Below are 23505 nucleotides of genomic sequence, written 5' to 3'. Positions count from 1 at the left end.
CGGTTCTTCAGCGCGAGCACACAGTATAAACACCCATGACCCTCTAGAGGTAAGTGGAGGAGTGGTTGATTTAGCCTCGATCTTGTCAACTTCCACCGTTGCACCTGACGACCTGGTTCTGAATCCCACGTCGAACTATTCTTGCTTTGACGGAGGGTTATTGCCTGCAGCCTGTGGCAATCTTTTACAGCCAACGTTCGCCGAATTTGGTCAAGGTCTATCACCAATCTCACTGCACTTCATGCTGTCACCACCAGAGGCGAATCTTTTGGATACCGAACCAGACGAATGCCGGCGCCTTGTTATCTCGGTCATCGGCTCATACCCGTACATGATGACACAGCCTGACAACTTGCCGCCTTTTGTGCATCCAATCGCCTGTGGACTGCACTTTGATGGCCGAGAAAGCATACCAATGCTCACTGATGGCTCGGCTAAACCCTTCAATCCTCTCAAGCCAAGGGCTGCCTGTATTGGCATTGCTCATGCATTTGCTTCCCGCACGGCCAATACAGAGGAGTTTCTGTGGCGGACTATTGCGAGTGAAGAGCGGCATATACAGGAGACTGTAAGCTTCAACCGAACTACATTTAGAGGTTCATTTCTGACAAAGGCTCCCAACGAAGGTGCATTCATATACTCCAGGGGAGAGCCTAGCTGCTATGCAGGCCATGATCATTTACACCATCATGCGGTTGACGAGCCTTGGCCGCGACCATCTCATGGAGAATCGCTCCCCCTTCAAAGTGATGAACGTGCGTTTTACCATCTCCTGTGGCATACTAAACCTCACTCAACGAGGTGTTGTCCCGGCCATGAACTTTTGGGAGCTAAGTCGATATATTGTAGGAACTAGGTGATCGCCTGAAGGGTTTCTTCCCTGCTCAATTCACCCCATGTCATGCTCGTGATAGACCGCCAACTTGGCACCAATGGATCTCGGAGGAGACACGATGGAGGTAAGCGACGGTTCCCGGAAATGCTTCCGAACAAAACCCTGACACAACGATCAGGATAACACTTGTCTGCTGGCTAGTAGCTCGTGCACTTGGTGACCAAGCCGACCAAGGCTTTCCAAGGCCCGATGGAAACCCAATACCCAGCACCAATGTCTTATGGTCTACACAGGGAGATCAGGACGTGGCAAATGCGGAGGCGGTGTCGCCGACCCCTCCATTTACTGCCATTGGAGATCTGGCAATGGCCTTGAAAGGCTCTCAGACAGGCGTGTCCGCAGCCATGTCCTTGGAGGCTCGGAACGATGCGTTGGCCAAGTGGTATGCCGCCCTGGACGGGTTGGGGATGGTAGTTACCGCCGTCATGGCGCGTGACTAGCTTACGCATTCAAATAAACCAACGCTTTCATTATCCTTACCTCAGAGGGAAAATGAATGTAGTGGGCGACGGCCAGCTTCGCGATTCGATCATCCGGGCTTGGCACCGGGCAATTGGCCCGAAGTGGGGCTCCCGATCGAGGTCCCGACGGTACCGCAACTCAATTTTGGCGGAAGAGAAACATTGATGATACACGGGAAGACCTAGAGGTATACTTGATTTGTAAAGCTTGCCGTAATTACGGCCTGCCAAGGACTGGCCCCTCAGATCCCTTTGGCTATATAATGCCCGCTGGTTGCGTCCTGCAAAACCTGATGTCCAGCTCCTCACCATCATCACCATTCTTCTTTAGCACACAACTTCAAGAACTGAGACGAACAAGTTAACACCATGACCTCCCAAACTATAAATCACGCGGCCATACTCCCCGGCAAGGATCTCGACCTTATCATCCAAGAGCGAGAGATCCCGACCCCTGGTCCCACAGACGTGGTCGTACGGAACCACTACATTCCTGTCAACCCGCTGGACTGGAGACGTCAAGCCTGGGGCCTCTACACGCCACATTTCCCACTCGTGCTCGGACAAGGTACGGCATTGCTAGATTACCTACCACAAGAACACAGTACCGTATGCTTACTCGCGTGATCAGATGTCTCCGGCGAAGTAGTCAAGGTCGGCTCCCAAGTGACCAGCATGAAGCCAGGCGACCGCGTCGTCGGCACGGCCAACGGCCTCAGCACCTTTGACAACGACCGCGGCGCCTTCCAGGAGTACGCCCTCGCCCTCGACTCCTCCGTGTCCCGGATCCCGGACAAGATCACGTACGCCCAGGGCGCCACGCTGGGCACCAACGTCGGCACCGCCGTCATGGTCTTCCACGACCTCTGGGGCCTGCCCAGGCCCTCCGCCGACGCCGCCGCCGCCACCAGCGGCCCAGCCACGGGCGCGGGCATCCTGATCTGGGGCGCCGCGTCGTCCAACGGCTTCCTGCTGGTCCAGTACGCGCGCCACCTGGGCTTCAAGGTCTTCGCCACGGCCAGCGAGCGCAGCCACGCGTACCTGCGCTCGCTCGGCGCCGCGGCCGTGGTGGACTACCATTCGCCCTCGGCGGAGAAGGAGCTCGTCGCCGCGGCGCGGGCCGCCGGCGTGGAGATCTCGTACGCCATCGACACGGTCGCCACGCCCGACACGCTGCCCCGCGTGCTCAAGGTGGTCGGCGCCAGCAGCGGCGACACCGCCAAGGGCGGCAAAAAGGCTCGGGTGTGCAGTATGCTGCCCGGCCAGGAGGTCCCCGACGTGGACGAGGGGATCGATCTGGCGTACGTCAACGGCGCCGAGATCTGGGACCGCCGGCGGGACCTGGGGTACTGGAAGTCGAGCCAGCTTGCGACTTGGCTGGAGGAAGGCGTTCTTGTGCCTGGGAAGTATCGCGTCGTTGAGGGCGGACTCAGTGGCCTCCAGGCTGCGTTGAATGAGCTCAAGGCAGGTGGCGGCCCGGAGAAGCTCATTGTCAAACTTATCTGATGACAGCCAAGTCAGGATCTAACTCCGGCAAGCAGAGTCGCAATTTTGCAAAACCACAGAGTACAAGATGATCTATTTAGAAATTGAGACTTTTGTCTACAGGTCCAACAGAGAGCCGGCAACCTTTTCTCACCATGGTCCTCATCAACACAGTGGCCATCTTCGATGTTGGACAGTGCGGCGCCCACGAGAATCTGCTCTAGTAATTGTAGTACAGTGACTGACGAACATTACAGCTTTCCAGTCGGCTTGGGAGTCTGGAGCTCCAGGTCCCTATGGGGAAGCCCCAAATACTCCCACATAAAGTGAAACCTGTCGCTCCCGAAGAATGGCTCCTCGTTGCCGTTCCCATCATGGACCCAGAACCAAGGGCAGCCAAAGGCACCAAGATCCTTCATTGCGTGCTGCGTGGCCTCCTCTAGCATCTTCTTGACCTCGGGATTACCTGCAGCCTTCATGATGACATCGACTTGCTCTTCATTGAAGACCTTGAGAGCAGCTATTCTGAGCTGCTCCGGCTTGGATATATCCTTGGACTCTAGCCACAGAGTCTGGAGGAATGCCTCGTAAAGTGCCTCAAACTTCTCCGGGTATTCCTTCTTGACAAAAGTAAGGCAACGTTGTGGCTATGCATATCGTATCTTGTTAGATTACTGCCAGGTCAGGGTGTCTAGGTGGATCCTACATACCAAAAGGGAAAGAATTGGGAAGAACTCCGGTACGTCGAACTTTACCCCGAAGTACTTTTGAGCACGACGTGTGTCATATGGCGCGTAGGCGGCTTTTGCTGGAAGGGTCCATGGTGGTTTGTTTCCTGCTCCCGGACACAGTGAGCAAGAGTGCGTGGACAACCCATCCAGTACCGTGCAATTACTGACCGGTGCCAACGTTGATTCCTCCGAGGAAGACAGGAATGAATCTAGGGAGCAACAGTGTTAGATAATACAAAATAAAAACATTGCGCTGACTTGATTTCGGTCGACTTACTCAACTTCTACTCCTAGGCTTTGCAATGCTTGCTTGTTGCGCTGGAGATAGACGAAAGCATAGAAACTATAAGGGGAGACTGGGTTGCTCAGCTCAGTAATGTGTCATTCTGAAGGCTTCTAATGTAGCTGTCCCTCCCCTCTGTCTCTTCGGATGAGTGCTTACCGCAATCGATGTACGCCTCGATCTTCTTCTGGCCCATGGCGGGAACAATGGAGCGGCGCTTTTGGTGGAATGAGTCGTTTACCAAGGAATTGGGATTTGAAATTAGAAGCAGAGTGTATAATTTGTATAGCTAATCCAAGGGCAAGGGTAATGAACCCGAGCGAAGCCGGATTCCAGGTTTGAAGTCGACTTGGGGCTGTTATAAGATAGGTGGAGGCGGAGAGGTGAGGTCAACAAGACGCCCCGCTTTCTGGAACCTCGGCATCTCACGTGCCCCCGCGAGCCCCGATCCGATATCTGGCCCCGTGTGCAACGGCCACCCGGACGGTCAACTCTGTTCTTCTTACACCAAGTCGATTTCAATCGTGGGATTTGACTTGGAATGATGCGGAGCTATTGGTCGTCGTGGTATATCACAGACACTGGACCGCCCAGCCAGAAACCTCTTAGAATTGGATTCATTATGCAGGGCAGTCCAATGGCATTGCCCTTTCCATACCTGCGCGCACTTATGTGACGGCGGTCTTTAACATGGGCAAGCAGTCAAGACGTTGACCTAAGGCCAGGTCTTTGTGTGCCAGAGTCTCCCACTTTGAGAGTGACGGGGTCTGCCAGATGAGAGATACATGTGTTACTGCTCAGCAAGGAGGAAGTATTACCCAAAAGTAATCTGAATAGGCGGTGGAAGTTGTGGCTTACAAATTGTTCTCATCTTGCTTTTCACATTTACGCTCTATACCTATGAGAAGAGCATCATGAGCCATGAGCGCGGGCGATCACCAGCTAATTTGAGATGCGATTGGGTCATCTGCTGTGTTGACAAATCCTCGTGCCGACGAGACGACCGTATCGGGTCAAATGCGAATTGTTTTGATTATGCTGCACCTCGCTATTTGGCAATTTTGGGTTATATAACACCTCGGGAATACGTTATGATGTGGCTGACTACTGCAGGGCGTGCTGTGCTCGGCAGCGGTCTCGCGCCTGATCAGTAATCATAATTGAACCAACCCGGAGTGGAACATCTGGTCCTGGCTCGGCCTCTAATAAGTGGTTATGTGCATATTAAAGCCCTCTGCGGTTCCTTTCTTTCGCTTCTACGCGGTTGCATGGAACATTATTGATGAAGACAATGGCATCGGATGTCGAAAGCATTACACCGACGACACAAGCTCGGGGCGAGTTGGGAGCAATGGGCGAACCCACTAGGCCTGAAGATCTTGAAATGATTTCAAAACCTAACGAAGACGGCGACACGATATCCGAGCGAGATGTGGTTGAAAACGCTGCAGAAACTACAGCTTGGAAGGACAGCCCAGATAATCCCTTGAACTGGCCCCCTTGGAAGAAGGCGCTTCAGGTCATCATGATTTCATCAGCTGGTTTTTTGACGTAAGGTTCCATTCTTATGGGTGCTACTCTTTTTTCTTTTTAAAATTGAACAGGGAAGAAAGGGGGAGACGTCAAGACTAACGCATACAGATCTGTTGGAACATCAATCATCAGCTCGGCTCGAACACATCTAATGGAAGAGTTCAACGTTGGCAGTACCGTGGCCCTCGTCCCAGTTGCCCTCTACGTCTTTGCGCTCGGCTTCGGCCCTCTCATCGGCGGCCCGCTATCAGAAATCGTTGGTCGATACCCCATATATGCAGCAAGCCTGCCGCTGGGCAGCCTCTTCACGCTGGGTGTGGGCTTTACACATAACTTTGGGGCACTTTGTTTCCTGAGATTCATGGCTGGGTTTTGCTGGGCACCGGTGTTGGCCGTGGCGCCGGGCACGCTATCTGAAACCTTCGGTCCCAAAACCCGTGGGCCGGTCTCTGCCTTCTTCATTTTGGTCCCGTTTCTGGGACCTGCATTGGGGTAGGTAAACCGTTGACGGAGATACCTTTAACAAAACAAACTAACTATCAGACCAGACCTGTCATCGGCTCCTTTGTCATCATCGGCAAAGGTTGGCGCTGGACTCAGTGGACGCTCATATTCATGTCCATCCTGGCGATGGTCCCTACAGCCTTCGGCCGGGAAACGTACAATCCAATTATCCAACGCCGTTTGGCTCGCAAGAATGGCACCTATATTGATCCTCCAGCCGTTCCTCTCAGACGACGGCTTCATGCACTCTTCATTGTGGCATTCGGACGCCCAGTCCACATGCTCATTACCGAACCGATCGTTGCCTTCATCTGCCTTTACGTGTCGGCGGAGTTTGGGACGCTCTTCAGCTTCTTCGCTGGGGTGCCATATACATTTCAGGGAGTCTACCACTTCTCCTTGGGACAGTCTGCTTTGGTCTTCCTGTCCATTGCCATTGGGTGTATCTTTGGCCTGACGACTGTGATCCTGTGCGACGTCTTTCTCTACCGCAAGCGAATCGCCGAGTATCCGCCAGGCCATGTGCCACCTGAATATCGTCTCTACCCGGCTATGTTGGGGAGCATTGGTCTTCCCATCGGCCTATTCTGGTTTGCTTGGACAGCTCGCAAGAGCATCTCCTGGGCGAGTCCTGCAGCCGCCATGATTCCTTTCTCTTGGGGCAACCTCTGCGTCTTCGTGAGCACGATCCAATACATCACGGACACATACCACGGTAGCGTTGTTGCCAGCGCCGCAAGCGCTAATAGTCTCGCTCGATATTGTTTTGCAGGAGCATTTCCGCTATTCACAATTCAAAGTGAGTTGTCCACAGCTTTGCGCAGGGTTGCCTCTAACGATTGCCAGTGTACGACAAGCTGGGCATTGACTGGGCAAGCAGTTTACTGGGCTTTGTTGCCCTCCTGTTGCTGCCCATCCCATGGGTTCTATTCAGATATGGTCCTTTTATCCGATCCAAGAGCCAATACGAGACTGTCATCCCCTCTAAGCCTATCGGAGTCTAGGCAAAGTTCGGCGCTCCAGACATGATCGAATAGGTCTGGTGGAAGAAGAAGTTTGCATAGGAATGTGCGTTTATGAGAATGTTTATATAATATTTAAATCTCCATCCATATCCCCTTTCCTGTGAAAGCTTTCAATCAGGTTAATTTCCGGGCGAGCTAATATTTTCGGTGAAGATCAGCAAGTATTGCGATGTGCTTAGCTAGACGGGGAGACGGGTGAGTTTCTGCCGTAATGCCATGGTCTCCATCTCATCCCGAGGAGAGATGGCGATTCGTTCAGCAGCCAAGGCGGTGTAGAACAGTAAGTTGCTAACCCCTCATACCACATAAGTTGTTGGTAGGCGCTGCTTCTGGTTCCATGCAAACCCTCGCAAAGTCCGAGAGAAAGTTGACTTTGACAGACATAGTCCGCGGCGCGTGAAGAGCTCAGAACGCGTTGCCTTGTGGCGCAAACAAGTACGCACGCGACGTTGGGGAAGAAAGGCTATATATTCCAATCCGGCCCGAACTTTGTACCATTGATCATCTCTGTCTGTCTCTCACACGCACACTCCTTGTCTTCTGACTCTTCGAATCCTGCAAAAATGCACGAATCCACGACAGAAGCAACAACTCTCGACATGGCCAAGGCTCCACACTATGATGTTGCCCTTTGGCAAGTACACGAAACCGAAGACGACTGTGACATTATCATCCGAACCAACAATGGGCGGGCCTTCTACTGCAACATCTCTCCTTCCCGTTTCCATCGGTCTCCCCGGGTCACGGAGCAGTACTTCAATTGTCTAGACCTGCTGCGGTCTGGCGAGGAAGAGAAAGACGATTTCTACATGGAAGACGCATGCGATTGGCTGTCGAAACCCTTCCAGCCTCTGATCGCGCAGCTAGCGCCCAGAACGGCGACGAGCAGACGGCCAACCCTCTCACAATACCTCTTTCCTCCGCATTTTGTCTGTACCCTCGAGGCCACCGACGAGAAATTACACCCCCTTCGGCTAAACACTCAGGAGCACGGCTGGTCCAAGCCCATGATCATTTTTAATGACGACTACCTGAGGGACCTAGACCAGTGGACTCGATCTTACCACCCAAACGACATCGAGTTATGTTACAATCGTGCCCAAGACGTTCTGATCAGACGCCCGACAAAAGTAATGATTATAAACGGTAGTGGCGACGAGGGCTACAACAACAGCCCGACCACCTACTTCTTCTTTAAGCGGTTTGAGCTCTCATTCGGTGCGACGCACGCAAAGGCGGAGCTCATGACATGCAAGAAGGTTGCTATGGCACATATACCTCCTCCCCCCGAAGCATGGATCTGTCGCCTGCACGGCGTTGTCCGAGACGGAACCAATTTGTTTGGCATGCTGTTTACTTGGATTGACGCAAAGGGCGTGCTGTCAGGAGCAAGAGCTGCTCAGAGCTCGGCTCAGCTAAGAAGACACTGGGCAGCCAGCATCACGGCATCACTAGAGAAGCTCCACCAAGCAGGTATCGTCTGGGGCGACGCGAAAGCCGAGAACATCCTAATCGACAGAGATGACAATGCCTGGATTATCGACTTTGGAGGCAGTTACACCGTCGGCTGGGTTGACAAGGATAAAGCTGGAACAGTGGAGGGTGATAGGCAGGGATTGGCAAAGATAATGGATATTCTTCACTAATGTAGAAATGACTGTTGAGTTGATCGCTTGAATTTCTTTCAATTATCTCTCAGGGAAGAATGTTCCATTGCCCCAGATCTTAGACCCCCAAGAGAGCCAAGAGGGCCAACCCCTTTTAGCGAATTGTGGCTCCTTTAAGTACCGAACTCGATCACTCAGACTAACTACATCCAAACTCCTACCCCAAGAATCATGCCCAGGCCGTCTCCACGCTGTGCACTAGTTATCTGGGGATGCGGGCAACACTCGTGGCTCCGAGAACAAAAAACTACCCGGAGACTGGAGAGTCTGCTTCCTGTTGGCTCGGAACGATTCAGCTCCGGATCCCGCGAAACATCGACTCTCTTTCAAAGATCTCAGGTTCAATTTGAACTTCAGCCATTTGCTTTTCCAAAATTGGACGAGTCCTAGATGCAAATTTCTGATCACGTCTTTCCCCAGTGTTTCTAAGTCTTTTCACCAGTATTCAACTTTCCGGCGCCATGAATAGAGAAAACCAGCCTCTTCTCCTGAAGGGACGACGAGGCGACAAGCAATTCGCCAGAAAGATTGACAAAGCGTGCATCATCGCCGGCTATTTCAACGACTTGCTTCTGTTCGGTGGACTCTTAATAGGCGGCTACTTGCCAATTCTGGCCCCAACTACCAGCGTTGACGATGTCCTCGAGCATTACCGAAAGTGGGAGAGGGGCATACAGATATGCGGTACCATGTGGGTTTTCTCTGGGATCACCTACCCGTTCTTCGCCTCCGCAGTCTCGAAGCAGCTGAAGCGCATTCCTGGCATCAACCCAACACTTGTTACTGCCTGGAATATGGCAAGCATGGCGGTGACCATGCTGGTACTTATTCCGGGGCTCTTTATGTGCCAGGCTGCATATCGCCTCGATCGGAGCCCGGCCGTGACATCGATGCTGCACGACATCATTATCATATACATCGTTGTCCCGTTCACCCCCTTGGCGGTCCAGGGGTGGCTTGTCGCCCTCGCGGTCTATCAGGATTATGCTGGAGACAGAGATCCGTCTCCATCTCGACATCTTTTCCCACGATGGGTTGGCTGGTTCAGCCTGATCGCGCCTATTCTGATGATCCCAGCCTGTGCGGCTCACTTTGTCTATAGTGGCCCCCTGGCGTGGAATGGCGTCCTGGCGTTCTGGATTCCTGCTATATCTTTTGGGATCCAGGTCAACGTCATGAGCTACGCATCTTTCTCTGTGATCGACAAGGAGCTGGATCATGAACAAGAGAGCCTCGAAGATTAAATCCCGAACTTTCCCTCCAGAGCAATTCAGCTACTCATTGGTGAAGGCGGGGGAGAGATCACAAGGAAGACATTTACATTTCTATAAGCATCTTCTCGTCGTACATGTATATGATGCATCAATGGTCGGTCTGAATTCCTAGACCGATACGCTGAATCATCTTAGCTGAACGAGAGCATTTACAAAAAGATTTCGCTGAATATGCAGCTTGCATACAATACAGCCTTAATGAGAGAATTAGACTCCCCTAATAAACTTGTGTCGACCATCTGGATACAATGTTGACTGTGTCTTGACTGTGCCTTGTTTTAAATCAGCTTCTCCCCTTACAACATTGGGGAATATTTCACAACTTTAATACTCCAAACATGTGTTCTGCGACAGTATGTAGTTCCATGGGGGACCGAACACTGTTAGCTAGTGTGACGTATCCCGAGTCTGTGAGGAAGATAACGTCGATACACTCTATGATCTCCAATGCTAACAGGCTGCCTTCCAGCAGCACAATAAATACATCGTACAATTTGCGGCTCAACAGAATGTATCAATCTTTGAGTCGAAAATGGCTTTCTCAAAGTTTCGCCTGAGAAAAGCCGGCCCTGGGCCGACGCAATAGCCACCGGTCGTAAGACTCTGCAAAAGTCGAGCTTTTGAGACACGGATCGTTGCCATAGTATTGGAATGGTATGGAGAAATGGCCCATACCGGTGCCGGTTGTACCCAGTATCCCATCAGTGGCGTGTCTGCTGAGCTGATATCGACCTTTATATCCAGTATGTCTTGACATGCATCCCCCTGAATCCGCTCGCGTAGCAAACGGGCAACCTTGTCGGCATTGTAGACCTCCTCTCCCATAGACGATATCAGCTTTTGCGCTACCATAGCATCCGTGAATTTGAGAACGGACGCGGTTGCCAAGAAATCAATGTGAGCATAGCCTGGGCCTAAGAACCAGTCCAGGTAGTTCAGTATCTGCTGCCTCGAGTGTTGCGTCAATGCAAAACCAAAGACACGGGAGACGAGGTGGCTTGTGAGGTTTGTCGCCGTGGAGAGTAAGCGATAGGCTTTCTGTATGGCGAGATAGGTGATTTCCAGACTGAGAGGATTGTCAAGTCTTGGTCTATCAATTGCGTGTGTCATGAACGTGTGGAATGGAGAGATGGTCATTGGTATGGTTGCCTTGGTGGAATGATAGGTTTTGTACTTGGGAAAGCCTGGGCCCGGATCTCTTCCGATGACAGGGGGCTGTGTGACTGAATCGCTAGCAGAAACCTCTAGCAATGAGTTGTCTCCGTAATACAACCCGGTTTCAGTGACCGCAGTCACTTGCTGCCCTGTTAAGGGTGCCGATTCTGTTGCGTCGAGAGTGGAGTGTTCAAGTTCAGGGACACTGCTGGTGTCGTCTGGCAAGGCTGTTAGGGCTGACAATGAAGAACACGATCCTGATGCCTCGGTGTCAACCATAGAAAGGATATGATCAGTCGACTGGTGCAGGCGATCCATAAGTGCCAGATCATGCTTTGCCCAGTCGGACTGCACAACATGGTTGGTAAAGCTCAGGAACTCTGAGACCACATCACGAAGAGTTCTTTCCAGCCCACTCAGTTCTTGCTTCTTGGCTTCTTCGACAGCCTGCTGGCGAACTCGATACAGCTTTTGCGCTTTGCGGCCTCTTTCTCGCCGTGCCTTTGCACATTCAGCATGTTGAGCCCCACAGGGATGAAGGTGTCGGTCTGCACTCACATTCAAGGTTTCGTCATCGGACCGGTTCTTCCTTGGCCTACCGCGACGCTTTCGCGGAGGTTCATCCTTGACACGGGGGCTTTGAGCAGTCTCCATTTTGAGGGCAGTACAAGGAGCGGAAGTTCGTCAAGGTCATCATCGAGAGTCCCGACTTCGGGCATTTCGCGAGGGCGTGTGGGCATGCTGGGACTGATTCAGCAAAAGATTATTAATCATTAATTCAGCACCTGCCGAGTCACCCCAACCAAAGCTCCAGACCCACAGTGATCGAGTCACCAATTAGACCGTCTCGACACAGAGGCATCCCTTACTTCAGGCATGGGCGATCTAGAATAGTTAACAGAGGTTCATCTATCCCTAATGCATAGGAATATACCTTTTCCTGAGAGCCGCACGGGCTATCCCGCTACCCGAAAGCAACTGGTTAGATGGACAGTCAAGTCCTTCTGTGACGAGCCGCAGCCCGGCAACTGGACGCCCATTACTTGGTCAAGCTAGCTGCGTCATTCATATCTACGCAATGCGGATATCATCTCGTGTAGATGTACAGCATGCTTCGGATTTAAGCAGATCATCTGCTGCTGCCTTAGCAAGATGCCAAGTTCGTGGGGCAAGGAAGAACTGGTCAACGGCCAGGGTTACATATCCGGGGGACTTCCCCTCTCGTGCGACAGCAGCAAGGACCTCAGCCGACAGCAGAAGAAGCCACGCACTGGATGGCGTCTTCAGCTAGGATGTGAAATTGACTGGTCAATTGTTCTCTTATTGCAACAAATCACGCGACCCGTACCGCCAGGTCCCCCTGCCGATTATTGGGCACGGGCATACGCCTTGCATAAGAGCGGGCGGGCACTCCGTTGCGCCCAATAAGTGCCCTTCGATAGGATTGGTACCTTCCCTCTTCGCCATTGGCCGGCGCATGCTTGACCAATGTGACCATGTGCATGTGGCGTTCGAGGTGGTGCCCAGCCGCAGCCTCGTTGTCGAGGGGTTCGCGGCTGAGATCGACAGGACGCAGCCCCCAACGCGGAGAGTGGTGACGGCCAGCTGACTGTTAAAACCCTGCTGCCGGTCGCATCATGTCTCCCTCGGCCTTTTCCTCCGTTTACTTGGCGGTCAATGATCCCTAGAGGTCGTGTCAAGATGGTTTCGAACGAGCAGCCAGCCCCAGAGGCGAGGGAGCAGCAGCCAGCACCGTCGGTCCCCACGATCGCATTGAACCCAAGCTCTCCAGTTTCCTCTGCAAATCACGAAAATGCAGGAGCCATTCCTCTGACTCCTATCAAGAAGTCTCAGCTACGTCCTCCCTCAACCTCCCGGCCATCCACTGCAGCATCAATTGCAGCCGACACAACCTCACAGCCGGCAAAGGCTGGCTTTGCTCACCGGGAAGGAATCGTCGGCGGCGGGTCAAATACCGGGACCACCGTCGAGTAAGTATCAATCGCAAATATTTGAGGTCACGTAGCTGACTGCGGTAGTGTTGTCGCGATACCTTACCCAGGGGCAGATTATCTGAGCACTTGGACGCGAGACTACAACCTGCGACCAAGCTTTGATAATAGTCCGCCTACCGAGCTGAGTGGCATTTCGAGAGGCATTGCCGAAGCAAGCCTTGTACATCCAGCCATGAACACCATCCCGAGCAAGCTCCCGTTGTCGTGGATCCTCCAAGGTATCAAGAAGCGGGCGAAGATCGCGCGTATTCTGCTCTATCAGCATGCAGCACTCCAAGACAATACGCAACTCAGTGACCTCGCAGATGACCTGCTTCGATGCCTACATGCCGAGAGAGCAAACCTGGTCAGTATTGCGCACCATTTCTCAACTGAGCGATATTGACAACGTGATAGACAAAATCCCGCCCTCTCTTCTTCATTTGTCACGGTGTAGGTGGACTTGTTGTAAAATTTGCCATGGCCAAGGCGAGTCGAAACCAGCAGTACGCCTCAATACTTAATGATTGTTATGGGATCAGCTTCTTTGGTTCGTATCGCTCCCTTGGTTAAAAGAGTGTTGTTATTTGCTAAACTGTCCTGGTGTTCGCGACAGCAACTCCTCATCTCGGTTCGAGCTACTTGTGGATGCGACACTTTGCTCCGAGCATCCAAAAAACGCTTGGCCTCTCCGATCCCTTTCCACCTTCGCTTTCGAACCAACTTGATGTGAACTATCCTCTTCTATTATTGATCAACGACGAATTCAAGCTCTTGTCAAGCGAAATGCGGATATGGACTTTCTACGAGACGCAGGACACACAGCTGTCCGGTGCTAGGATGCCTGGTGCGCCAACCAAGGTTCACTTCAATGCCCCGATTACCTCCATCAAGTCCGCTATTCTCAATGTACGCCAAGAGCACATATACCCACTTCTCAGCACTCATGCGAATTGTGCATCTTTCGGTAGCCACAACGTCCAGACGATGAAGCTGTATCTCAAGGACCTCGGCCTGGCTATCGGCATGGCTCATCAACAATGCTCCATCGCGCACTGTCCTCTGGAATTGGAGCAGAAAGTAAACATTGAGGTCCACGGATTCTACACTGACGAGTCCTCGTCCACGCTCGTGAGGCCATGGTCGACCCTGTATCCCCTGAACAAATTTCTCGAACAAGGGCTGAGCTGGTGCCTGAGCCAGAGACTGGAGGAGGTCCACGCTGCGCCAACAATGAACCAATTTCTGGCTACTTCTACGCGTGGGACTTCCCTGACTACAACCCGAACCAAGTTCAACTCCTACGAGGAGATCAGCCCGCCACCCAAGTCCAAAGGCCCTTTTCGGAAGAGGTCACCTGCGCGCAACCCTCGAATGAACCCGATAAGTATTCTGAAACATACCGAGGAGAATCGCAGAAGTCTCGACAACCTGGCATTGATATCGCCAACCTCTCTCCAGGAGGCTGCTACATCTCCAGATGTTAGCCACACGCACGTCGGCCAAGGCGGAATTCCGAACACGGCACCCTTATCTCCAGCAAGGGTGCCATCGCCGGATTTGTATTCGCGATCTGCAAGGCGTGCTTCCACAGCCTCTGCATATACGCCTCCAATAAGCGAGGAAGCCGAGGAGAATCATTATATGGGTCCTCACTCGTCACAGAGGCCGAATGACAAGCGGCCAACGGCCCACCGGCGATTCAGCGAGCATCCTTTTCATTCCAGCGACAACATCACGACGGGGCATATGGAGAGCGTCAGGGAATCAGCGAGGCCTCAAGATTCGCAAGGCTACTTCTCTCTCCCCGATCCCAAGCAGCAGAGATTTGTATGGGTGCATCTGCAGTACACCAACCCGGCATGGGTCAAGGTAGAGTCTTCGTCTATGGCCTTTGAATATTTGGAGAAAAGTCTGACTCTCTCTGCAGAAAGTCTTTGGCCGTCTATCCGTTGACCTCAAAAGCAACTTTGAAGATGCTTTCAACCACGAGCACTGGTCGTCTCGCCATGCAAGAGGCCGGCACTCGCAGCACCACGCATGTTTTGTGAAGCCTGCGTTTGGTCACATCCCGAGCCGAGATGGTGAGTAAGCCCGGTTTGCGAGTCTACCAATGAACAAAGGATGCATGGGATCTAACACAGGCCAAGCAAACGCCCAATCTCCGAATCATGCCCAACCACGCCCGTCACCCAACTTGGACTGTGTGTATCTCTTCATACCCTACCTGCATTTCGACTCGTACAAGTGCCTAGTGCGCCGCCGAGAGATGATCAAAGCCCGCCTCAAGCACCAACGCACGCGGCCAGTCCCGTCCTCCGTGTCTCGCGAGCCATCCGCCGAGCTGCGCGTGATCTGGGAGTATCTCGGCCACGACCTCCCGATCAACTGCCGCAGAACCCTCGACCAGTACGGCTATCCCTCTCTCCACGACACCAGAGCTCGGGACGACGACCAGATGTTGTACAAGATGACAAAGGAGCGGTTCAACGAAGAGGGCATATTGGAATCCGATCAGTACGAGGCCAGGCCCGCTTATCGCGTCAACACTGGACAAAGCGTGGCGGACCAAGTCCCGGAGGATGACGATGACGACGGGGATGACACAGCCCCTGAAAGCGACGCTGAGGATGCTGAATGGAAACCATTGCAACATGAGGATGTTTTGGACGGCAATGTTTTGATGGTGGATCAGCTCTGGATGTGGGTTATCGACAGTAGTATGTCCTCTAGAACAGGATGGCAGTGTTGATCACTGGCTAACTTGTCTTGTCTTCCTAGAAACGGTCGTCACATTCTTCCCAAAAAGGGAGTCCAATCCAGCTGAGGGTCCTATGTTTCAGCAGGCAGACCTTCGTGATAGCATTTTCAACGAAGTCAATGCGGATCTCACGCGCAACTGCGAAAACGGGTTGGACCTCGCTGCCCTGTGCGCCCTCCACGCGGTGACGGTGTTGATGGAGAAGTCCTCACATCCGGATTTGGAGATATTCCGCATCTTTGAAGAGGCCGTGAGCATATTGGTATGAGAAGACATCTGTATTACATACTGTCCCGGGCTAACCAGAAAATTCATTCTCGCTTCCTAGACAGAGAGATTGACCACTTCTCTCAAACGCTTCAGAACACAGGGCTTCCGGGACAAGGCAGTAGACTATGAGGATCTGGAAAATAAGACCAGCTCAATACGAGCTCGGCACAAGAAAGAGGGCGACCTGGCAGAGAAGGCCAACAGGGACAACACATCGGCCATGCTCGAGCTCCGCGACATCGAAGACGAACTCACCATCCTCATGACGCTGTTCAAGGAACAGAAGCAGTTCATCGGAGAGATGCGGAGGTACTACGAGACCGTCGCCAACAAGGACGACGTGAAGAACGGCCTCAAGTACCTCGACGAGGCGCTGCACCGGCTGGACGACTACAACACGCAGGCCGAGACGATGAAGAGGCGCGTCCACGACACGCGCGAGGACTTTGAGAAGCTGCTGCAGATGGTCCAGCGGCAGGCGCAGGTCGACGAGGTGCGCCTCTCGCGCCTGCAGGCGGACCTCACGAGCGCGCAGAGCCGCTCCGTCATGATCTTCACGACCTTCACCGTCATCTTCCTGCCGCTGAGCTTCTTCACCAGCCTGTTCGGCATGAACACGCGCGAGTGGGGCGGCGGCGACAACATGTCCCTGCGGCTGATCGGGTGGATCTCGCTGCCGGCGTCGGTCTTCCTCATCGCCTCGGCGCTCGTCGTCGCGTGGAGCACGCGCGTCCGGCACCTGTTCAAGTTCCTGTCGAGCACGTCGAAGAAGGCGAAGGAGAGGACCGGCCGGGCCGTGCGGGGCGGCAGGGAGAGGGTGCTCGACGTGATGAAGCTGGGGGACAAGGTGCAGAAGCATAGGGAGTCGAAACGGGAGAAGAAGCAGAGGAAGATGGAGAAGGAGCGGCTCAAGGGTACTTTCACTCATGACTTCTGGGATAGGCACCGCATGGAGCGCGAGATGGAGTACCGCATACCGGCGGTGAACCGAAAGAGCATCAGCCAGAGGCGTGCAAAGGCGCGGGCACAGATGCGGGAGTGATTAGCCTCGTAAAGCAGCTGTAGAGGAGAATTGGAGGTATGAAATGAAGGCTCATGCTTCGTACCGCCATCAGTTTGGTGCTTGTTCCTGGTTAATGGCGTTGAAGCAGTTGCGTATGACATGGAAATAGCACAAGGAACTCAACGGATGCGATACGTGGCCTCTTGGTTATAGTATTTAGTGTATTGTCTATAGTATATGTGAATATGCGTCTCTAAAAGTTGATTACATGTTATACATTTGTGGAATTCCCTCTTCATCTCTGGTCAAGTAAAATTGTCATTTTACTTTTCATCGTTGCATGTTTAGAGCGAGCCAATGTTTTGGCCGACAATCCTCAACCCGGACGAGTTTGATGCCGCCTGCTCGAGGAGCGGTTTGGCTTTGCCACTCAGCACGAACTCGAAGAAATTGGCCACCGTCTTCGTCACAAGATTCACATCCTTGACTGTACCAAACTGGGCCTCAATCGCAGGCCTATAAGCTTCAGGGATGTTCAAGACGTTAACAAGGAGCGGGTAATCAGTAAAGGACCCGTGGGTTGCCCCTAACACCTCCTCCTCGACCTTGGGACCCCGAAGCTTGTCCCAGAAAGTGACCCATGTGGTCTCCTCCTGCCGATGGTTGGGCCTTCCCAAGAGGAAGAAGGGGCGGTCGAGACCTTTACTCAGGACAGGCTCAATTAATTTGCCGTCCAAGTTGGTGCCGCCGAGAATTCGCTTGTCGGAGAGCATTGCCGCGGCTGAGGACGCGCCACCCAACGAATGACCAAAGGCGAGGACCTTGTCACAAGCAATTTGGCCGGGAAATTTTCGTGCGACGGTATGCTTCAAAGGGCCATCCAGAAGTTGCGACAGAACAAAGGTTATGTCCTCACCACGGACCTAGGGTTCGACCTTTTGTTAGTATCTCATGACATTGCTTGGGCTGTTTAGCTGGGCTGACCTTGACTGCTTGCTCCAAAGAAGCATCGTCTTCCCCGATATGACCACCATAGATCACAGTTCCATCAGGGAACTCTACAATGTTGGCATCATAAGGGTGATCGACAGTAACGACAATGTACCCATAGCTAGCCACTGACTTGGCAAGGGCCGAATATGTCAAGCGGGAATTGCCAAACCCAGGTGAGAAGATGGCGAGAGGATACATCTGGCGCCTTGCACCGCAACCTTTTCGGCCGGTAACGCGGCAGTAGTCAACGCTAAAGTCGGCAAAGGTGCTGTTCGGCAGGCCGATGGCGTTTGCCAAGATGCCGTGCAGCTTGGCCGATGCAGGAGGCATGTAAGGCGCCGTCTCGGTGGTGCACTTTATCGAGTTATCGACAGGCCAGAATACCGATATCATGACACTGCGTGGGTGAGAGGCGTTGCTGGGTGCGTAAGGATCGATCCGAGATTTATCCGTCAGAGGATAGGCTGCGTGTGCGACCTTGTACGGCCCAACAGGCTCAGGCAGGACGATGGCCTCCGCGATGCCCAGGAGGACAGCAAAGAATGTGGGTGTAAAACGCATGATCAAGAGAATTTCTCAGATAACTGTTCTAGAGGAGAGAGTAGTAAGGAGTTGGATGATGTAGATTGATGCAAAAAGGCTCTGGTCATGTCTTCTCTTTGCAGCTTTATATATGCCATAAGGGAAATGGAGTCTGATTAAACTATCGTGCATGCGTGGCCCGGCTGATGTCCATGACTGCCGAACATAGCCCTGCGTTAGTCCATATTAGGCCTCGAACCAGCGAGACTTTCATAAGCTACAAGCGAGCCGCGTGTTGTTGCCTCTATGAAGCTCGCTTCTGTTGATCGTGGATTTCGTGGTGTCTCCACAGAGCTGAGGTCTAGTGGAGATATATGAGAGTTGGACTCAGTTGGTGTACCTGGACTAACAACTAGCTTCGCTGGATGACTTCCATTTCGGGAAAAGTGAGTTCTCCACCATTGACCACCTATCAAAGTTTAAGAATCAACTCTCCGGTTCCTTGGGAAGTTCGTGCAGTCACTGCCCTTTTCGGTCAAGCCTTCAATCTTTACTTACCAGTGCTCTCTCCCGAAAGAGGCATTGAGCAATTGCAGTGGGAAAACGCAAGCTGGAAAGGCGTATCTGTTGCCTGCGCGCCATGCCGCTAGGACCCTATGATCGGCGCAATAAACGGTCCCGCTGTGTCGAGTGCTTTCAGCGTCATCTCAAGGTAAGATTCCACACTTGAACTTTGCGGCCCCAAGGATCAACAAGACTCATCGAGAGGCAGTGCTCCGGCGATCCCGTGTGCCAAAGCTGCGCGAAGAAAGGCCTAGTCTGTCTCTACGAGAGGGCCAAGTCAAAACGCGCTCTGATCACAATCGATAATGGGCGACAGCTTACGACTGCTGTCTACGAGAAACATGCCAACCGACAGCGGGCATCCCAGCGCGTCTCAATCATAGACACGCCCAAGGCAGATCCGAACTCTCTCTATATCTACTTTTTTGACATATTCCTGCAAAAGAACAAGTTCTCGGGGCACAGCGGCGTCTCCGCAGATGTCCAAGCGTTGGTCAGATCATCGCCTTCGGCGTCTGGGGGCTACCTCATGGACGCTATGCTTTGCCTGGGCGCCATGGAGGCTATCAAGCTGCAGAAGGCAGATTTAGTGTTGAGGCGTCAGTACATGCAAATGGGTATGGGTTCGTATTCGAGGTCGATCAGTGGCCTTCGAAGTGCTCTCAGCAACGAAGCTGGGAAGCACCAGAAGGACACTGTGCTCTGGGCCACTCTGTTCCTCGGACTGTTTGAGGTAGAGCACTTCTTCAACTTACTCCCGTGGGCGAATACAGATGCTGACGAAGATGAAAAGCTCATGATGGACCCTACAGGCCAAGGCTGGCTTCAACACATCATCCATGGCACGTCGCACGCGCTTCTAGCCAGTGGGCCTCAGGCGTTCGAGTCTGGAATCGGCGAGCGATTCTTCTCGGAGATGAAGATATTCGAGGTTTCCAGATCGATAATCTTCAACGAGCCTACGTTCTTGGTAACCCCCGACTGGATCAATCTCTCTGCAAGGTTGCGTGCCAAGCGAGAAGACCACGTTTGGAGAGCGCTGGACGAGTTACTCGACACCATAGTCTTCTGCTCGACGCTTCGGGTCCGGTAAGCAGTTGTTCGTTAGTTTCAGAGCGCATTCAGAAATTTGACCATCTTCTCAGCGCGAGTGAATTCATCAGATCCCCCGAGGAAACTCGATCGTTCGATGACGCTTTGGCAATCTCCGAAGAAGGCATCCGCCTTCGCGTTGTGTTGAGCACATGGCATGCGACGTGGACACCCTCCCTACACGCCAAGGCCGACACTTTGCACGGGTTCCACCTTCTTGCGCAGGCATTCCACGCAGCTTGTAGCATATATCTTTCTGGTGTGTTCGACTACGAGATCACGCACTGGCAAGCTCTCGATTTGCCGGTCCCCGAACTGCAGGAAGCAGTCATCCAAGGATACGTCAGTACCATACTCGACTCCGCCGCTCAGATCTTGGCCAGCACCGACATCTCCCCCGTCCTACTCATGTTTCCCCTTCGTGTCGCAGGGTCAAGATGCAGGACAGACACGAGCCAACAGTGTGTTTTGACACTCCTCTCGAGGATCGAGTCTACATTTGCAGTCGCGGCAGCATTTCGAAGCGATCTGAGTGCGGTCTGGGCGTTTCGGCGTGCTTCATCAGAGTCTTTCAATTAGCATAGGTGTTGGTGCCTGAATGCACAGAGACAAACGGGGCCGGACTGACAACACCCTCTCTGCAAAGCTACGTGAACACGACCGACAACTGCAGCACCCTCGACGACAAATGCGATTGAGTCCTCTGCCACAAAACAACAGATACGCAAGTCGCCAACATGATCTGTTCTGTTTGACGGGAGGTTTTGCGTAACTGCGCTGCCCTTGTAGCTCGTCATCTTATTTGGCAAAGCCTCAAGACATCTGTCGAAGCAGGCTGCTACCTATGTCACCAGCTCCGGGTTAGCCTTGCACCTACGGAACAGAGTTATGGAGGTGACGATTGCGCTATGTCGCATTGGGCGGTCCGTGAAGTAGGAAAGCAGTCTATCACGAGCGTCGCATTAACAAACATGGGGCGTGTCAGCCCTGTCTTCGACGCGCTGGTAGTATTCTGTCCAGTGGCGAACGATTTACACTCATAGTGGTCGATATCCAGTAACCAGGACCGTCTCGTATTATTAAAGCAAACTTTCATTGACTATTCCAGCTGTCGCTTTGCTGTTGACCACTAATCGATTTGCATCCAACCGGCATGGATATGCGACAAGTGCACATTCAATCCTGAGAATTGGATTTTGAAAATTCCCCTTTTGGGACTAGCGCCTTCGCCTACCAACCTTATAAACACTGAGAGCCGCTTCATTGCCATGACCTGCACTTCTTATTTTATCTTACCTTGACTATAAGCATATTTCTTGCTCTCTCTCAGCTCATACTCAATCAAACCACGATACTCTCCATCGCCATGGATAACTCTTCGTCTTTGTTTTCGAGGGAAGCCCCCAAAATTCTGTCCATTGGAGATCTAGATGCCGTCATTGAAACCAGAGACCCGAAAACCGGGGAACTCGAGTGTATCACATTCTACGTGATCACGGATGATGATAGGATGTTCTTTGGGCAACTTCAAAGGGCCAAGGACGAAGTCACGAGTCTAGAACTCACTGAGGCCTTGGAGCCTGTGCCGGACTATGTGATCTTCCCTGCTGTGCCTAGCGACAAGGAGTTGACGATTGCGCGAGATCACGCAACCGACGAGGCGTACATCAAACGACCGACAATGTCCTTCTACGAACTCTTCAAGAACGACGGTTTTCTAGCGAGAATTCTCCTAAGCGAGTCCGTCGTCATGGAACGCATTTCGCAGCATCCGCATCCAAACATAGTCAAGTACTACGGCGTGCGAGTGAGACGAAACCGCATCACCGGGCTCGTCCTGGAGAAACACCCGGATACCCTCTTAGAGCACGTCAAGCAGCGTCAAGCCATAGACGAAGACGAAGTCATGGAAGGACTCGAATCGGCTGTCGCCCACCTCCATTCGCTTGGGCTGGCACACAACGATATCAACCCGGAGAACATCATGGTTTCCCGGAACAAGGCGCCAATTCTCATCGACTTCGGCTCTTGTCAACCGTTTGGCAAGCGGCTCATGACCCTAGGTACCGAAGGATGGGTTGAGAGCATGGATGCCAACTCGAGCAGACAGCATGATATTTTTGCTATCAATAAGATCCGGGAGTGGTTGAAGAATCCGTGGTTTGAGTAGGCCGTACCGAATCGACTGATCTCAAACTTTCGCTGCGGTGTCAACGGCTTTGAAGGTTGGTTATCGGAGATTGTTTCGTAAAGATCGATAGTTCAGATCGGCCAGTGAGACCGACGTCTAGCGGTTTCAGGATGAGCTTCAAGATTGGTTTTAGGGTTGTTGGGATATTGATTCGACGGAGAATCTATTGGTGATATCATCTTGATTTCTTTGTGATAATGTTGATGAGGTAGTGTTGCTGGTTGTGGGTGGAAGTAGTTCTGGAAATCTACGGTGCCCTGAATGGACGTCTACTGGAAATAGAATGGTAGCCATCCTCGGCAGGAAAAGAAGCCTCTCCTTCATAGGCATGCGGGGAAGATATCCGCTTACGTCTTAAGTTTTACTCAACAACGAACTACATCTAAGATGTAAGTTGTGGTGATAGTTATCAATGCTGGAGCAAAGCTAAAATCTTAGGGAACAGGTGCAAAAGTCCCGAAAACGTGACAAAAACGAAGACGATGAAAGCCGGGACAATCAAGACGTGGGTCACGACCATCTATTACGATTGCAACACAACGACTTGTCCAAGCTCTGGTGCATGTATACCTCCACCTCCACCTCCACCTCCCGCAAGTACAAAGTGATCACTCACTACACAACGGCGGCAATGTGATTTCTGCATCCACACATAACATGATATCAGAATTTATGGGGTAAGAGTTGTCGCTGAGGATTATGGCCATCTCAATTTTGATCGAAGAAAATCACGAAGGTGCCTTGTTCTGCCTTCCAGCACGTGCGCGTAAGGAATCGGGCGACGCTTTCGTGATTCTTCTCGGGTTAGTTGACCGCGACAAGCTCGTCTATCAACGCATTGGAACTGCTTAGACTGGATGTATCATGATGAGCTGAAATTTGCGGTTTTGGCACCTACAGTATCTGACTGCAGGTGCCGTGCGACGAGTTTCGGGATGGGCGTCACTTGATGCGCGTCGTATAGATAATGTCTCTCTCATTTATTAACACAAGTCACAATACCAAACCAATCACAGGGAATCAAAATGAAGAATGCGATATGCCAGACTCAAAATGTGTAACCCTGCCCGTGATTCCAGCCACCCACTCTATCGCCCAGCTT

The 23505-nt window shown here is 52.4% G+C and overlaps 11 protein-coding genes across 11 annotated transcripts; 8 read left to right on the top strand and 3 right to left on the bottom strand.

Moving 5' to 3' along the window:
• Window positions 1–241: 241 nt before the first annotated feature.
• E0L32_010983 (uncharacterized protein) lies at window positions 242–1335 on the top strand (the record flags this gene model as incomplete). Its single annotated transcript, XM_031133663.1, has 4 exons — window positions 242–596; window positions 646–755; window positions 850–959; window positions 1014–1335. 4 exons carry the CDS (start codon window positions 242–244, stop codon window positions 1333–1335), a joined length of 897 nt encoding a protein of 298 aa, XP_030988799.1.
• Window positions 1336–1725: 390 nt separating this feature from the next.
• Window positions 1726–2862, top strand: E0L32_010982 (uncharacterized protein; the record flags this gene model as incomplete). Its single annotated transcript, XM_031133661.1, has 2 exons — window positions 1726–1924; window positions 1988–2862. The coding sequence occupies 2 exons, from the start codon at window positions 1726–1728 to the stop codon at window positions 2860–2862; spliced, it is 1074 nt and encodes a 357-aa protein (XP_030988798.1).
• Window positions 2863–3092: 230 nt separating this feature from the next.
• On the bottom strand, window positions 3093–4051 carry E0L32_010981 (uncharacterized protein; the record flags this gene model as incomplete). Its single annotated transcript, XM_031133660.1, has 5 exons — window positions 3093–3488; window positions 3552–3676; window positions 3741–3781; window positions 3850–3928; window positions 4015–4051. The coding sequence occupies 5 exons, from the start codon at window positions 4049–4051 to the stop codon at window positions 3093–3095; spliced, it is 678 nt and encodes a 225-aa protein (XP_030988797.1).
• Window positions 4052–5239: 1188 nt separating this feature from the next.
• On the top strand, window positions 5240–6896 carry E0L32_010980 (uncharacterized protein; the record flags this gene model as incomplete). The annotated part of the gene is made up of 4 exons (XM_031133659.1): window positions 5240–5406; window positions 5497–5880; window positions 5937–6691; window positions 6739–6896. 4 exons carry the CDS (start codon window positions 5240–5242, stop codon window positions 6894–6896), a joined length of 1464 nt encoding a protein of 487 aa, XP_030988796.1.
• Window positions 6897–7480: 584 nt separating this feature from the next.
• On the top strand, window positions 7481–8563 carry E0L32_010979 (uncharacterized protein; the record flags this gene model as incomplete). The annotated part of the gene is made up of 1 exon (XM_031133658.1): window positions 7481–8563. The coding sequence occupies one exon, from the start codon at window positions 7481–7483 to the stop codon at window positions 8561–8563; it is 1083 nt and encodes a 360-aa protein (XP_030988795.1).
• A 482-nt stretch (window positions 8564–9045) lies between these two features.
• On the top strand, window positions 9046–9828 carry E0L32_010978 (uncharacterized protein; the record flags this gene model as incomplete). Its single annotated transcript, XM_031133657.1, has 1 exon — window positions 9046–9828. One exon carries the CDS (start codon window positions 9046–9048, stop codon window positions 9826–9828), a length of 783 nt encoding a protein of 260 aa, XP_030988794.1.
• Window positions 9829–10359: 531 nt separating this feature from the next.
• On the bottom strand, window positions 10360–11667 carry E0L32_010977 (uncharacterized protein; the record flags this gene model as incomplete). The annotated part of the gene is made up of 2 exons (XM_031133656.1): window positions 10360–11514; window positions 11572–11667. The coding sequence occupies 2 exons, from the start codon at window positions 11665–11667 to the stop codon at window positions 10360–10362; spliced, it is 1251 nt and encodes a 416-aa protein (XP_030988793.1).
• Window positions 11668–12714: 1047 nt separating this feature from the next.
• On the top strand, window positions 12715–17080 carry E0L32_010976 (uncharacterized protein; the record flags this gene model as incomplete). Its single annotated transcript, XM_031133655.1, has 8 exons — window positions 12715–13004; window positions 13053–13374; window positions 13425–13557; window positions 13624–14879; window positions 14938–15091; window positions 15152–15727; window positions 15789–16030; window positions 16097–17080. 8 exons carry the CDS (start codon window positions 12715–12717, stop codon window positions 17078–17080), a joined length of 3957 nt encoding a protein of 1318 aa, XP_030988792.1.
• Window positions 17081–17385: 305 nt separating this feature from the next.
• On the bottom strand, window positions 17386–18595 carry E0L32_010975 (uncharacterized protein; the record flags this gene model as incomplete). Its single annotated transcript, XM_031133654.1, has 2 exons — window positions 17386–17964; window positions 18026–18595. The coding sequence occupies 2 exons, from the start codon at window positions 18593–18595 to the stop codon at window positions 17386–17388; spliced, it is 1149 nt and encodes a 382-aa protein (XP_030988791.1).
• Window positions 18596–19212: 617 nt separating this feature from the next.
• Window positions 19213–20791, top strand: E0L32_010974 (uncharacterized protein; the record flags this gene model as incomplete). Its single annotated transcript, XM_031133653.1, has 3 exons — window positions 19213–19268; window positions 19313–20209; window positions 20266–20791. The coding sequence occupies 3 exons, from the start codon at window positions 19213–19215 to the stop codon at window positions 20789–20791; spliced, it is 1479 nt and encodes a 492-aa protein (XP_030988790.1).
• Window positions 20792–21578: 787 nt separating this feature from the next.
• On the top strand, window positions 21579–22382 carry E0L32_010973 (uncharacterized protein; the record flags this gene model as incomplete). Its single annotated transcript, XM_031133652.1, has 1 exon — window positions 21579–22382. One exon carries the CDS (start codon window positions 21579–21581, stop codon window positions 22380–22382), a length of 804 nt encoding a protein of 267 aa, XP_030988789.1.
• Window positions 22383–23505: the final 1123 nt, after the last annotated feature.

Source organism: Thyridium curvatum (genome assembly GCF_004353045.1).
Source record: "Thyridium curvatum strain D216 chromosome Unknown NODE_95_length_149896_cov_80.229921, whole genome shotgun sequence".
NCBI classification, from domain to species: Eukaryota; Fungi; Ascomycota; class Sordariomycetes; order Thyridiales; family Thyridiaceae; genus Thyridium; species Thyridium curvatum.
This window is presented reverse-complemented; position numbering and strand designations above follow the sequence as displayed.